Consider the following 13,965-nt stretch of genomic DNA (forward strand, 5'->3'; position numbering starts at 1 on the left):
TTCGAAATTGTTTTAAAACTTGAAATGATTTCAAGTAATTTAAACGAAGTGTGTGTCCCTACAAAATCCGGCTTTTCAGATTTTGAACAAAAAATTGAAATGCTTTTTAAGAATGGTGAAAGGTTTCAAACGAATAAAAACATTTTTTTAAGATTGCTGATAAAATTGAAAATGATTTTTTATTTTGAAAAATTGTTTGAAATTTGAATTATTTCAAAAGATATTTAGAAGTTATAAAAAAGTTTTAATGATAATTTAAAATTGGAAACAAGTAGATTTTTCAAGACTGAAATAAAATGTAAGCTTTTTAATGGTATCTAAAATATAAAAATAATTTAGAGCATTGAACATGATAGCATGAATTTCTATTTTTGAAACTGAATCTGAATCTTTAAACTCTTCAATTTATAAAAGTTAAAAATTCTAGATTTTTCAGTTTAAATGCTTTTAATTTAAAATTCTTCAATTGAAAAGTGTCAGTACATTCTATTTTATAGGTGTAAGTTATTGAGAATTTGAATACCAAATGTTTGAATTAAACAACTTTCAAGCTTCAATTTTAAAACATTAAAATTTAAAAATTCCAGCTTGGGTGCTTTAATTTGCATTCATTTTTCATTAATTTAAATGGGAAAATGGTTAGCTTTAGAGTTCCAATTTCTAAATTTAATTCAACGTGAAAAATGTTTGCGAACCGGGAAAAACCGGGAACTTCTTTCTTCGGTTAAAACGACCACCCTGAATCATTTTTCGACAAAATACTGTTGAATGTCTATTCAAATTAAAAAAGATTAAAAAGAAATTATAATTTCGGTGTCCTTTCCATGCCTTTTTAAGATTAATGTGGTGGTCCTTTTAAGACCATAAAGACCAATTTTTAAAGATGCGAAAACCTATGACGAACAAGAGAAAAGGTAATAAAATTAATATCAGAAGTGTTTTGATATTTTATTACTCTCAGTTTGTGTAATCCCAAAACGAACAATAAAAAAACTTTACTAACCATAATATAACTGATGCCGTTTGAATTTTTGTAAATTTTTCAATCTTAAAATCCGGTGTACATTGAAACTCGTAAATTAGTATTTATTTGAAATTGGAAATATAAAATATTTTTTTTAATCAATGAGACAAAAATTAACGTATTAAAAAGCTATATAAAAATTGTAATTATTATCTGGAACAACGGATTTTTGAAAAAATATCTATAATTTAGAATTTTCTGAGCAAATTTTTATAAAAGAATTATTGTAGTTCTGGATTTAAACAAGGAATTTTTGACGAGAATGATTTGAACAGTGAATTTTCAATTATAAGTTATATATCCGATCTACAACAAGGAATCTTTTAAAAGTATTATGATTCTAACTCGAGAGAGGAAATTTTCGATAAGAATTTTTTCTGGTGAAAATTCGTATTTTTTATTGGATGTTCAATTATTTGGTTTGAAAGAAACAATCTTTGTTTAAAAATTAATTTTTGTTAAAAATTAAACTATTTGGTTGACTATTCACGTTTATTTGGTTGAAAATTTATTTTAGAATATACACTTTTGTCACCTATTCCCCATTTTTCCCATTTTTAAAAAGAATTCATCTTTTTCTCTTATTTTGAAGAGTCTTCATCTGTTTCTCGCTTTTGTCGCCTCAATGCGAATTAAATGAATAGAATCCAATAAGAAAAAGTAACTATTTTGGGTTGAAAGTTAATTTTTTTTCACTTCCAAATTGAATTAATTGGTTAAAAATTCAACTGTATTATTGAAAATTCGTATATTTTGACTGGAAATTGAATGATTTGGTTTTAAATACAACTGTTTGTTTAAAAATTAATTTTTGTTGTAAATTAAACTATTTTCTCAAAAATTTAGATGCTTTGTTAAATATTCGTCTTTTTGGATAGAAAGTTCGTTCTTTTGGATTAAAAATTCATATTTTATAGTTGGAAACCTCATCCTTTCTGGTTGAAGATTAACTTTTTGTTACAAATTTCATTATTTTTTTTTAAATGTCATCTTTCTTGGATGAAAATGCAGTTGTTTGATTGTATATTCGTCTTTTTGAAAATATTTCTATATTTTTTATGTAATATATTTATATATAAATATCTTTATTAAAAAAAAAAAAAACGTAGATATATAAAAATTTGAAAAAGTACTATGTCCATATTTCAATGAAATACGTGCAACAATTTATCTTTAACTAAAACGATATTTGCATTTTTAATTATTCTTTCGTAGATTTATAAAAAATTAAATAATGACTATATTTGAACAAAAAATATGGAAGATTTTATCTTAAACTGAAATGATGACTTCATTTCATAAAAAAAAAATTCGCGAAAGTATACAAATTTAAATAAGAACTATGTATTAATATAAAAAATATGAAACATTTAATATAAAACTGAAATGATGTCTTTATATTTTAAAATTATTTTTTAGAAAGAAGAAAAATTATATTAAGACTGTATTTTAATACAAAATATTGAACATTTGATCTTGAACTTAATCGATATCTTCATTAAAAAATATCTTTTGTAGAAAGAAAAAAAATGAAATAAACGCTGTATTTTGTCCAAGTTACGATTGAAGCAGCTCGCAGCTAGAAAAGAAGATTTAAACCTTTTTTTTCACTAAGAATTACGCTTATATTAAAAAAGATATGAAACTATAATTATATTATACATAAAGCCGATTGTCATTACGAATAATATCAATTAAATTAATTTGCAACTAATTTTCCCTAAGCTTGCAATGTAAAAACAGGTTAGAAAGACTCCGAGTTGCCATCTGCACCGCACGCTTCACTTGATCGTACTGTTGAACTAACGCTAACGTACAATCGTTGCAGGGGGCTAGTTTGTGTCATTAAAGTTTATAAAACTGATACTTGATCATTTGGAATGTTTAATTGCGAGATAAAGTTTTTTTTAAACCCTTAGAATTGACCTGTTGAGAATAGAAGATTCCCATTATATAATTTATTCATTACTAAAAGATGAATTAAAAACTTTTGAATGACAAATTTTTCCAGCTTTAATTGGAAAAGTTAAAATTCGTAAGAGTTCAATTTTGGCTGCTTAAATGTGCAGTTTAGTTTTCATTACTTCAAATGAAAAAGTCTTTAACTTTAAAATTTTTATTTTTTATATTCAAGGACCGGGAAAAAATGGGAAATTTTTTCCGGCAATAAAAGTGGCCACCCTAAATTCCCAGACAGGAAAAATAAACAATTGACCGGGAATTTTAAGGTTGCTTTTTTTTATTTAAAAAGAGATCTTTAAGAGCACGTTAGTTGAAAGAATTTCAGTTATATTTATTTTTACACTTTTGTTTGATTTGCTATCAATGAATTGAAAGATGTATGTTAATTTTTTTTACTTTTCCTTGCAGGAACTAGTAGAACTTGTGAAGGCGAAGAAAGCTGCTCAAGATTTAAAATAATGTTGATTTATATTTAATTTGAAATTGTCCTATAACTTATGAAATATCAACATGAGGCATTGTCGATAGAAATCGTTTTCTCCTAGCGAGTAATAAGGTTTACTGTGATCAAAAACTGCGAATGAATCGCAATTCGATGACTTCTTCAATGCCGTAGACGATCTTCCACGTTAGGGCGGAGTGAAAAAATTAATTTTTTGAAATCTCTTTTTGGTTAATTTGAAAAAGATTGCGCTTCATTAGATGATATACAATTTGGTTATCCAGATGAGGCGCCACTACCATTTTCACATTGTCCAACAACCGATTTCAAAGAATAATTTATTTGTCGCCCTATTCCATGTGAGTATGATGAAACTTAAGTAATATGCATATATATTCGCTTCTCTCGACTCAGGATCGTGGAACGTCCTATTGAATAAATTGTACTTTATCCGTCAAAAGTCTTGGGCAAATAGAAAAGATTGACGTTAGAAGTAATAATTTTTTAAATGGTTCCGAATAAAGTATGCGCTCGTCTGAAAATGTGATAAAAATTGACACCAAATATTTTCTTTCTTACTCTCATTAATTTTTGACCAGTTATCATGGTAAGACTTTTGACCGATAATCTGCATTTCGTACATTTAATCGTACAAGAGAAAATTTATAATTTGCTTCCGGTTATAATTGACGTGAGGTTATTAATTACACGAGGTTATAATTAAAGGCATGGGTTAATTATTTGTCTTCTACTTTAGTTTTCGCTCCTTTTACAAGGAACATGTAAAATAAATGATTAAAATAAGAACCTAACAATCTCAGAAAGTGGGGAACCTTTGAATGGAATCGTATGTTTTTTTTTTATATTAAACAAATAATACACATAATTAAGATTTGAAATCCTTATATTTTAATTTGACACATTTTCGACAACAACATCAACAACAACAAGTTTTGTGTTAGTTTTTCGTACTCGACAAAATGCTGTTCACAGTTCCTTCTGCGTATTCCCGAAACGATGTAAATTTAAATACAGTAAAAATATCATTAACTGAGGGTAAGTGATTTTTTATTTTATATTGCCCAATTAATTAAATATTATTATTAATATTATTATTGCCGATCTCCGATGTGCGGCATCGATACTAAAATTTATGAATTATTTTCACAAAAAGAGCACGCGTGCGGCGTGTACATGTTTGTGTGCGTATCTGTCGATTGCACGCACTCACGTTCATTCAGTTTTTTTCTAAAAATTGTTTTATTGAATTATCCTCTTTTTTGTAAAGAAGCAAACTGAATGTTGAACGATAGCTGCGCCTTGTATTTCTATACCAAGTATTTACAGACGAAAGTTAAAATGTGATAACAAATTTTGTTCCAGATCTTCAAATTCAAATTTGCCAAATTAATTAGGAAACGTCCATTAATTACGTAAGGATGATTTTTGAAATTTAAGATTCACAGTTTGTCAATTATTTTCACCGTTAATGAGATTTCCTAGGATTAACAGTATTTCAAGGCATTTTAAAGGACTACAAAGTATTTAAAAGAATTGCAAAATTTTCACGGAATATAAGAAGATTTCCACAACTTTTTAGGGATTTCATGAGATCTCAAGTAGTTTCAAAAGATTTCATATGGATATAGATTCCAAGTGATTTTAAAGGATTTCAAGGGTTTAAACTGGTTAATCGGAGTTTCAGAGATTTTACTGGATTTCAAGAGATACCCAAGGATTTTGACAGATTTTGAGGGATGTTAAGGATAATTTTGATATTAACGGGATTTCGAAGACTTGAAGGGATTTAAGGGGATTTTAAATATTTCAAGGAATCTCTTATGATTTTGAAATTATTCGGGGAATTTCAAAGATTTTAACCGATTTTTAGATATTTTAAGGGATTTTCACTTATTTTAAAGAATTATGAGAGATTTCCATGATATTTTAGGCGATTTTAAAGATTTTCACAATCTTTGAAGGGTTTTAAGGGGTTTCCAAGGATTTTAATGGATTTTAAAAGATTTCATGTGGACATTTCAGATAAATTTTAAAACGATTCTGAAGGATTATAATGGATTTGTATGGCGATTTAAAAATTTTAAGCCATTTCAAGGATTTTGACAGTTTTTAAAGTATTTCAAGATATTTCTAAATAAGTCACGGGATTTCAAAGGATTTCACGTGACGCCACCGTATTTTTACAATATTTGAAAAATATCAGGGGGTTTCAACCTCTAGACCGCCGGGGTTTCGGGGACTTTATTTCCCTCAGAATGACATAAGAACCTGTTCATATTTCATGGGATGGACCCCGACAAAGTTCCGATCCAAGGTAGCGTTCTATATAAGACTTTCCGGCGGCTAACAGTCGGAAAGTTTTCGATTTTTCAAAATTTCAAATAAAGACTTATCTGGGGGCGGAAAACACGATAGTGATAGTTATTTTTTCTTCTCGGCCCCCGCCAATTCGCCAACTGACCAAAAACCACCCCCGGATAGGGTAAAGGGTGTATTGGACGTATTTCACACAAGCAGATGCATGCAACCATGAAACCCTATCCTCAGCCGCTTTGAGAATTGAAGTTCAGAGACTTCAATCTGTCTGAATAAGTACCGGGAATCTGCTTATACAATAAATTGAATTTACTCAAATTGTTAGGTTTGGATAAAGGTTTTTCGCAAATAAAGAATTTTGTAGACTTCTGGTAACTTACACAAACAACAACAAATTCTAACTAACTCTAGCAAAAGTGTAAATTTGATATTGTTCAGCATCCTCGAACACGGGGGTTAACTTGATTTCAGCACTATTTAAGTTTACTATATGTATTGATCTCGATCGTCGTATACAAGATTTTTCGGTGCTCTAGAGTTTAATGAGATTTTGAAAATATTAAAAAAGATTTAAGAAGTTTTCAAATGAATTTCAAAGTGTTTTCAACGATTTCAAGGGATCTCGTAAGATTTTAAAATTCTATACGGAATTCTAGAGATTTTAACCGATTTTTAGATATTTTAAAGGATTCTAAAGCATTATAAGGGATTCTTATAGGATTTTGAAAATCTTATGCAATTTCAAAGATTTTAAAGGGCTTTAAGAGATTTAAAAATACTCTAGGGGACTTTAATTAGATTTTGAATAAATTTAAAACGCATCGTAATGGATTTTAATAGTTTTCTTAAAGTTGTATGGATTCTACAGGATTTCGTCAGATTTCAAAAAATTAAACGGCATTTTTGAATAATATAAATTATTTTAAGGGATTCCAGGGAATTTTAATATATTTCAAGGACTTTAAAGGATAGCAGAGGATTCTAATAAGATTTCAAGGGTCTATAAGAAATTTGAAAAGATTTGAAAATTATTTTAAAAAAAAATGTTAAGGGATCTTAATGGATTTTGGGAGATTCTAAAGGGTTCCATGGATTTTAGGGGAGTTCATAAGATTTTAACTGATTTTCCTAATGATATAAAGTACATTCAACCCCCGCTTCCAGTCACTCCGTTTTCGGCCGTCCTAGAATTGGTGGCCCCTGTAATTTTCAGGCGAGCAGGGCGAGAACGGTTGCGACATTATATATATATATTCCAATTTTGGAAAGACTCCCATAAGTTTTTAAGATTAAATTTTTCATTCAATTTTTTTTAAATTTCATTTAATTGAAGGCGTTTGAAGGGTTTTAAAAAATTCCCAGAGTTCGATCGTTTTAAAGGGATTTCAAGAGATTATGTGCGATATACACGGAATTCAAAAGAATTCATGATTTATAAAATTTCCTAATGACTTCGTCGCCAAAACAGGTGCTGATTAGCGTATTTAAAAAAAAAATTAAAAAGAGAAAACTTACGTAAGAAATGCCATGGAATCCCCTCCTCAGTAAGGATTCGTAAGCTTTTCTGTCCCTCCTCAACCCTAAAAAAGCCTTGCATAATTAATGGACGATCCCTTATATCTTATAAAATTTGGCAAACTATCCTTAAAAGATTGGAGATCAAAAGCTTTGAAAATTAGTGTCAAATATTTGTCTTGCTATCACGTCTCGATTTCACATGCAAATTTATCTGAATCTCCATAACGATGGATGTTAATTCAACAATGTCTCTTATGAAAATATCTCAATGTTGTTTTGTGTGTCACATTTTGTCTATGATACGCACAGCTCGTTGTAGTCAGGAGAATCTAGAGAATTAATTACACTGGAACTTAAAATTTAGAACGGTTTCGGCCCGCTGAAAAAATTTTGTTGGATTTGAATGCGTGACGGTTTCAAGTCCAACAAATCCCCGCCTCGCGAAACGCTCACGGTATCAATTCTTGGAAAGGCATCAGTCCGGACTGCTTAAATCCAAGTTCCAGTGTACTTGAAATTGTGATACTTCATACATGCGCCTGGAAGATAGGTCGACTTTCGAATGAAAGAAATCGATTATTTTTACAATTCAAGAACACGAGTTCCTTGGAAGTGTATAATTTTTACAAGTTTATAATTATGTCTTGATCATACAAAATTCTCGAATAGTAAGTGTGTACCGTAAGAAATTTCGCAGCTCATAAGTGATCGTGGATGTAGCTTCAATTTAATTTAAACAGGTTTAACAATTGTTGAGTTTACCGTAAATGGTTTGAAGGCTAAACACGTGTTCTTTGGCTAAAAAACTGGACCATAAAAAAAGTGAATGCGATTGAAGAAATTATTAAAAATTATTAATATTGTCCAATTTTTGAACAGTATTTTTGGTCATCTTTTTTTTTAAACTTTTTTGTTACCTTTGCGGCTTGTAGATCGCTTTACATAAATAGAGGTTTACAAAATTGTGTTTGCGTATTAGATAAAGAAAACTTCTTGATCGAAATTTCGTTTCAAGTTTAGAAACAAGATTCTATTCTTATCTGAGAATATAAAATCTTGAGTACTGATTGACTAGGAAACTGTAATTTTTTGTTATGAAATTTAAAGTATCTTGTTTAAAAATATATTGAAGCAAAATTTCGATCAAGGGGATTTGGATATAAAAGATGAGCTTTCCTCATACTGTGATTTTTATTTAAAGCAATTAATGGTTTAAACTTTCGATGTATTGGTATATGTATGAATTATTAAAGTCTTGTGCACTCAATTGGTCGTGACTGAATATGTTTTATTTTAGAGCCACATTAAGTTTCTTTTAGGAAACAACAACAAAAGAAATGCCGACAAACAATTATAAAATTGAAACTGTGGAGAATTCCAGGGGGAACGTCCATTAATTCCGTCAGGCTGATTTTTTAATAATATTATATTTTTACAAAAACGAGATTTGCATATAAATGAAATAAACGTGATTCAAAGTACAAAGAATTAAAATTTTTTACGGAATTCGACGAAATATCCAAAGCTTTTTAGGGCTTTCATGAAATTTCAAAAAATTTCCAGAGATTACACAAGTTTTAGGGTATTTTAAACACGTTTGTCTCAGTTTTACATTTTTCAAAATTGCCCGACTCATAGCCTAACAAGTATGTGATCGATTGACTTCAACTTGCGTATGCAGATAGCTGAAATGTTTCATTTGTCGGTGAACCACTTCAAATTGATAAAAAATTGTTTCATCAATTTTTTAAAAACAAATTCAAGCAAACTTTTGAATTAAAATCGGATTTTTTTTCAAATGGCCGCCATTATGTGAAATTTTTATATTTTCCAACAATTTTTTAGTTTACCGACTAACTAAGAACCTTAATTTAAAAAATCTTTAATTTGTTTATTTGAGACTCATAAGTGAGAAGCTAGAAATCGGGCAAATTGACCTATCGCATTTGGACACGTAGGACATCCGCTCTTATGAATCAAAATATTATTGATGTATCAGACTAAAATAAATTTGTTTTATACTTTAAGAGTACTTTAATAAACCAAAAAAGTTTTGGAAAAATTCGTTATTATTTTAGCCCCCAAAAATATCCTAATTTTCTGGCTGTTACACGGGATTCCTCCCTTAATGAATTTTAACGGATTTTAATAGATTTAAAGCGATTTTGATGATAGCACTGGATTTCAAATTGTTTAAGGAGATTTGAAAAGATTCTAAATTATATCCTACTGAAAATTCCTACATAGGTTCCTATATAGGAAATGGCGGGATACTATATATGTTTCTTTATTAGACCCTATTCAGGTGAACAGTAGCATTCGATGGCTGCACCTACGGCTGCACAGACGTTTTTTGGTCCTCTAGGAGCACATGGAGACACACGTAACATTAGGTACCTTAATAGGTAGGGTCCTATAAGGAACCTATAGGTGAAACTTGTATGATCTTATGTAGGTTCCTGAATACGATCCTATATAGGAACTTTCAACAGAGTATTCACGGATTTTAGAGGATTGTGTAAGGCTTCAAAACATTCAGTGGAATTTTAAAGGATTTCCGAATATTATAAAAGATGTTCAAGGATTTCGAGCTATTTTAATTATTTTCAAAGCTTTTAATCAATTTTAAAATTTGTTCAGGGTTTCCAAGAGACTTGGAAAGATTCCTACGGATTTTAAATATTTTAATCAATTTTAAAGGGGATTTTAAATATTTTAAGTGATCTCGTAATATTTTCAAAATTTTTCACGAAATTCAAGGATTTTAACCGATTTCTGAAGATTTGCATTGTTTTAAAAATATTGCAAGGGTTTTTCGGGGAGCACAATCGATTTAATTATATATCAAAGAAATCTCATATGATCTTACCAATATTTAGGGATTTAGGAAGTATTTAAAATATTCCACGTGATTTTAAAGTTTTCTAAATTTTTTTTTAAGGATTTTAAGAGATTACAAATGATTTCAAAGTACGCCAGACTCTCGGTAACGCCACGAAGTTTCGTAGCGCGCGGGAAAAAGACGGTTGCGACTGCTTACGTTTCGATACTCCCGATTTAGAGACAAGGCTACTTTTAGGTGACCCACGATACTGCGGCTAAACTTAGTGGTTTTAAAAAGATTTTAATCAATTTTAAAAGTTGTTAAAGGGATTTCAAGTTATTCGGAAAGATTTCCGCGGTTTTGAAAGTTTTCAATGTTTTTTAAACGGGACTTCAAAGATTTTAAGGAATTTCAAAGGAGTATAAGGGATTTTTATAAAATCTCAAATAATGTCTGGGGTTTGCAGGAAATTCTATCTTCCTAAAGGGATTTGAAGAAATTATGTGCGATATCCGTGAAATGCAAAGGATTTTAAAGAATTTTCACATGATTTACAAAATTTTTTAGGATCTAAAACATTTTCGAAATAATTCATGGGATTTTAAAGGATTGCAAAGGTTTTCAGGGATTTTACGAGATTTCATAATAAAAAGTAAATTAAATAAATAATTCGAAAGAGGAAACATATGCAGAAGTGCTTTAGCCCCCCCCCCCCCCCCCCCCCCCCCCCCCCCCCCCCAAGCCTTACCCGTTTAATGGACGCTCCTTTATTAACTTCTGAAAATATTTCTGTTTGCTTTTTTTTTGAAAATAATGATGTAAACGTGCATTAGAACTAAGAAGTTATATTTTTCAAAATCAGACTTACACGTTGTATTATCATAATAAAGAATTAAAATTGCTTTAAGTGTAAAGTAAGAGTGCAATAAATAGATATTTAAAAAAAATTAGTATCAAGAATTATATAACTGTGCGGTATCGTAAATTTCGTACAATGGTTTCCTTATTATTATTGAAATTTGAAACTTTGCTACGCTCTAACAATTCAGATGAAAACCTGGTAAAAATCCCGTATTTAATTTGCACAAAAACGATCGAAGTTTTGTGCAAGTAGACAAGAAGATTATCTGTATCGGAAAAGCTTTAAGAATTTAATTTTAACCTCATTGAAACTCACTTTAAAAAAATGAGGTGAGTTACCAAATTTTCTAGTTTGCTACAGATTCTCTTATAAAAATCGAATTCTGATTTCGCTGCCTAGGAATCGGAGCCGATCGTTTCTAGAGATTGTAAAAAACGGTTGCTACATAACCTGGTAAGAAAGACGTTGAAAAACTAATATTTAAGTCCAGTCTATATAAATAAGAGTGTGACTCTTGGGGTAATAATTTACAATTTGGACAAGGGCTATTTCATGGATTTCTGCGTGAAATCTTGAACATAATTAAATAGCGTCAAAAAGAGAAATTGAATAGACACGAGAACCTATTGATAACGTATTCTTGTTCAATTAATTCAATTGTATTCGATTTTTTCAGCGCGTTTGTTACAACTTCGTTTGTTTTCATCGATGGTCAATCAATACAAAGTTAGATTTCGTAAATTTTAATTGTTAATTGAAATCTAACATTAAATGCAGGCGCGCGTATATGTCTGCGGTTTTTGCTAAACATTAAAAATATAAACAAACCAAAAATCCAGTATTAAATTAATTTTTAAATATCATATTTAAATCCTTTTTGAAACTGTGATTAATAATTTCAAATTTAAAGTGTTTTAAATTGAAAAATAATATATCAAATAATTTAAATTAAAAACGTTCTAAATGAAATAATGTTAAATTAGGTCAAATTTAGAAAAAAGGGTAACATTTCGAATGGTATAATAAGGAATTGGGCGTTTAAAATAACGTGTTTAAAATTGACCAATTTTTAAACAAAGCCTCTCAAAATTGAAAAATTTCAGACTAAAATGTTAACAATTGGGCAGTTTCATTAGAGAGGAGTCGACATTGTATAATTTATAATTCAAAGCGTTAAAAATTGGAAACTTTTCAATTTATTTAATTTTTAATTCGAAGCGATGAAAATTTGACAATTAGAAATTAAAACTAAATTGACTCTTGAAAGTAAAAGCTTCTGAATGTTTAGAATTTTAAATTTTTAACATATGAAAAATTTGTATTCTACAAAAATTTGAATTTTAATTCAAAATTAAAAAATGTATGAAAGGAACAAATAAACGCTATAACGTTTATCATGAAAATTCAGAACTCTAAAATTGTAACCATTAAAATAAGAGAATATAATCAAATGGCTGAGGTATATAGATTTTGGATAGTTCAATTTTGGACAGTTTTCATTTTAAAGAACACTATTCTGACCTTTCTAATTTTATATCGTTTAGTTTTTATCACTTCATTTAGAATTATTATACATTCTTGAAATTTTTCAATCAGATTTTGTACAATTTTAAATGATTCATTTTTTAAGATTTGACTAAAAATTGGACAATTTTAAAATTTTAAATTGAAAATTATAAATTTAAATAGAATAAGGTTGCTACATGGTTGAAATTGCACCACTATAAGCGTTTCAATTTTAAATTGTTTTTTTTTTAAGTTGAGTTTGAAATGATCAATGTTTTGAAACATTTAAAAATAAAAAATAATTCAATCTTCAAATTTGAAACTACGATATTGTGAGATTTGAAATTGGAAACCTCCAAAAATGTATTAATTGCAAACAAAATATTTTCAAATTTAAGCTATTAAAGCAAGAAAGCTTTAGTTTCAATTCCTCAAAATTAAAATGTTTTCGAATTGCGCATTAAAAAATATATAATTTAAAATTGAGATTATGGTAATTTTAAGGATGATAAATATATATGATCAATAAGTATCATATTGGATATTTTTTTACCTAAAAAATGTGGTGTCTGCCAACGAAAATTGCTGTCATTATTACCGTTCAAAAATGAATTGTAAATACTTATATTAAATTTTATTAAATACTATATTATTAATAATATTTCAAATATTATTATTCTAAAAACTTTTAAAGCGATATGCCTTTTTATTGGACACGTTAAAAATGAAACAATTGGAAACTTCGTTTAAAAATTAAATAATTCTTTAGTTATGATCATGCCACTAAGTCTTTAAAAATAATTAATTTTCAAAGTGTTTATCGCGATTTTTAAAATCCAATCATTTTAATCTAAAGTGCAAAATTGATAACTGTGAGATCAACGATAAAGCATTTCCATGCAAGAGGAACAACTTCATGTTGCTTCAAGTGGGAAGACAATTTTATAAAATATGTCAAACTGACGTATATTAAAAAACGGTTACATTGACATGACAGAAAAAGTCATGAGACAAAAAATATGCTGAAAGGGAGCGTAATCATAGCGCTTTAATGTCGGGAAAGTGATTGAATGAATTCGAAGATTGTCATTATTAATTCTTCTGACTAAAAATTGTTCCCTCTCTTCAAAAAGTCTTGATTTGTCTTCGAAGTTTTGTTAGATTGTTAAGAAACATTTCCGGTTAACACTTTGTATTATTTGATCATTGAAGTTATCGAAAAGCACTGATTATTATCGAAATGACGAATTGCAATGGAATTCATATTTTTAGAGTGCTGCTTGAACTAGAATGTGCCTGCCACGTCGGCATCGGGTCAGTAATTTCTTTGCAACAGTACGCGCGATGTACTCAATATACAATAGTAATTAACAAATCGAGTCGCGCACCCGAATAATCATATTTTGGCTAGGTTGATAGAAGTCTTCGCTGGTCCGAAAGAAGTTATATTAGATACTTAGGCACTTGTTATCTCTTCTATGATCCATCTT

At 29.0% G+C, this 13,965-nt stretch overlaps 1 protein-coding gene across 1 annotated transcript in view; it reads left to right on the top strand.

Moving 5' to 3' along the window:
* The window catches only part of LOC117170490 (dnaJ homolog subfamily C member 2), a 23,815-nt gene extending 19,331 nt beyond the window's left edge, over positions 1-4,484 (top strand). Inside the window, exon 5 of the mRNA XM_033357211.1 lies at positions 3,395-4,484. Coding sequence (XP_033213102.1) covers positions 3,395-3,445 — 51 coding nt within the window. The 3' untranslated portion in view covers positions 3,446-4,484. The remainder of the gene's footprint in view (positions 1-3,394) is intronic.
* Positions 4,485-13,965: the final 9,481 nt, after the last annotated feature.

The sequence above is a fragment of the Belonocnema kinseyi genome, chromosome 4 (assembly GCF_010883055.1).
Source record: "Belonocnema kinseyi isolate 2016_QV_RU_SX_M_011 chromosome 4, B_treatae_v1, whole genome shotgun sequence".
NCBI classification, from domain to species: domain Eukaryota; kingdom Metazoa; phylum Arthropoda; class Insecta; order Hymenoptera; family Cynipidae; genus Belonocnema; species Belonocnema kinseyi.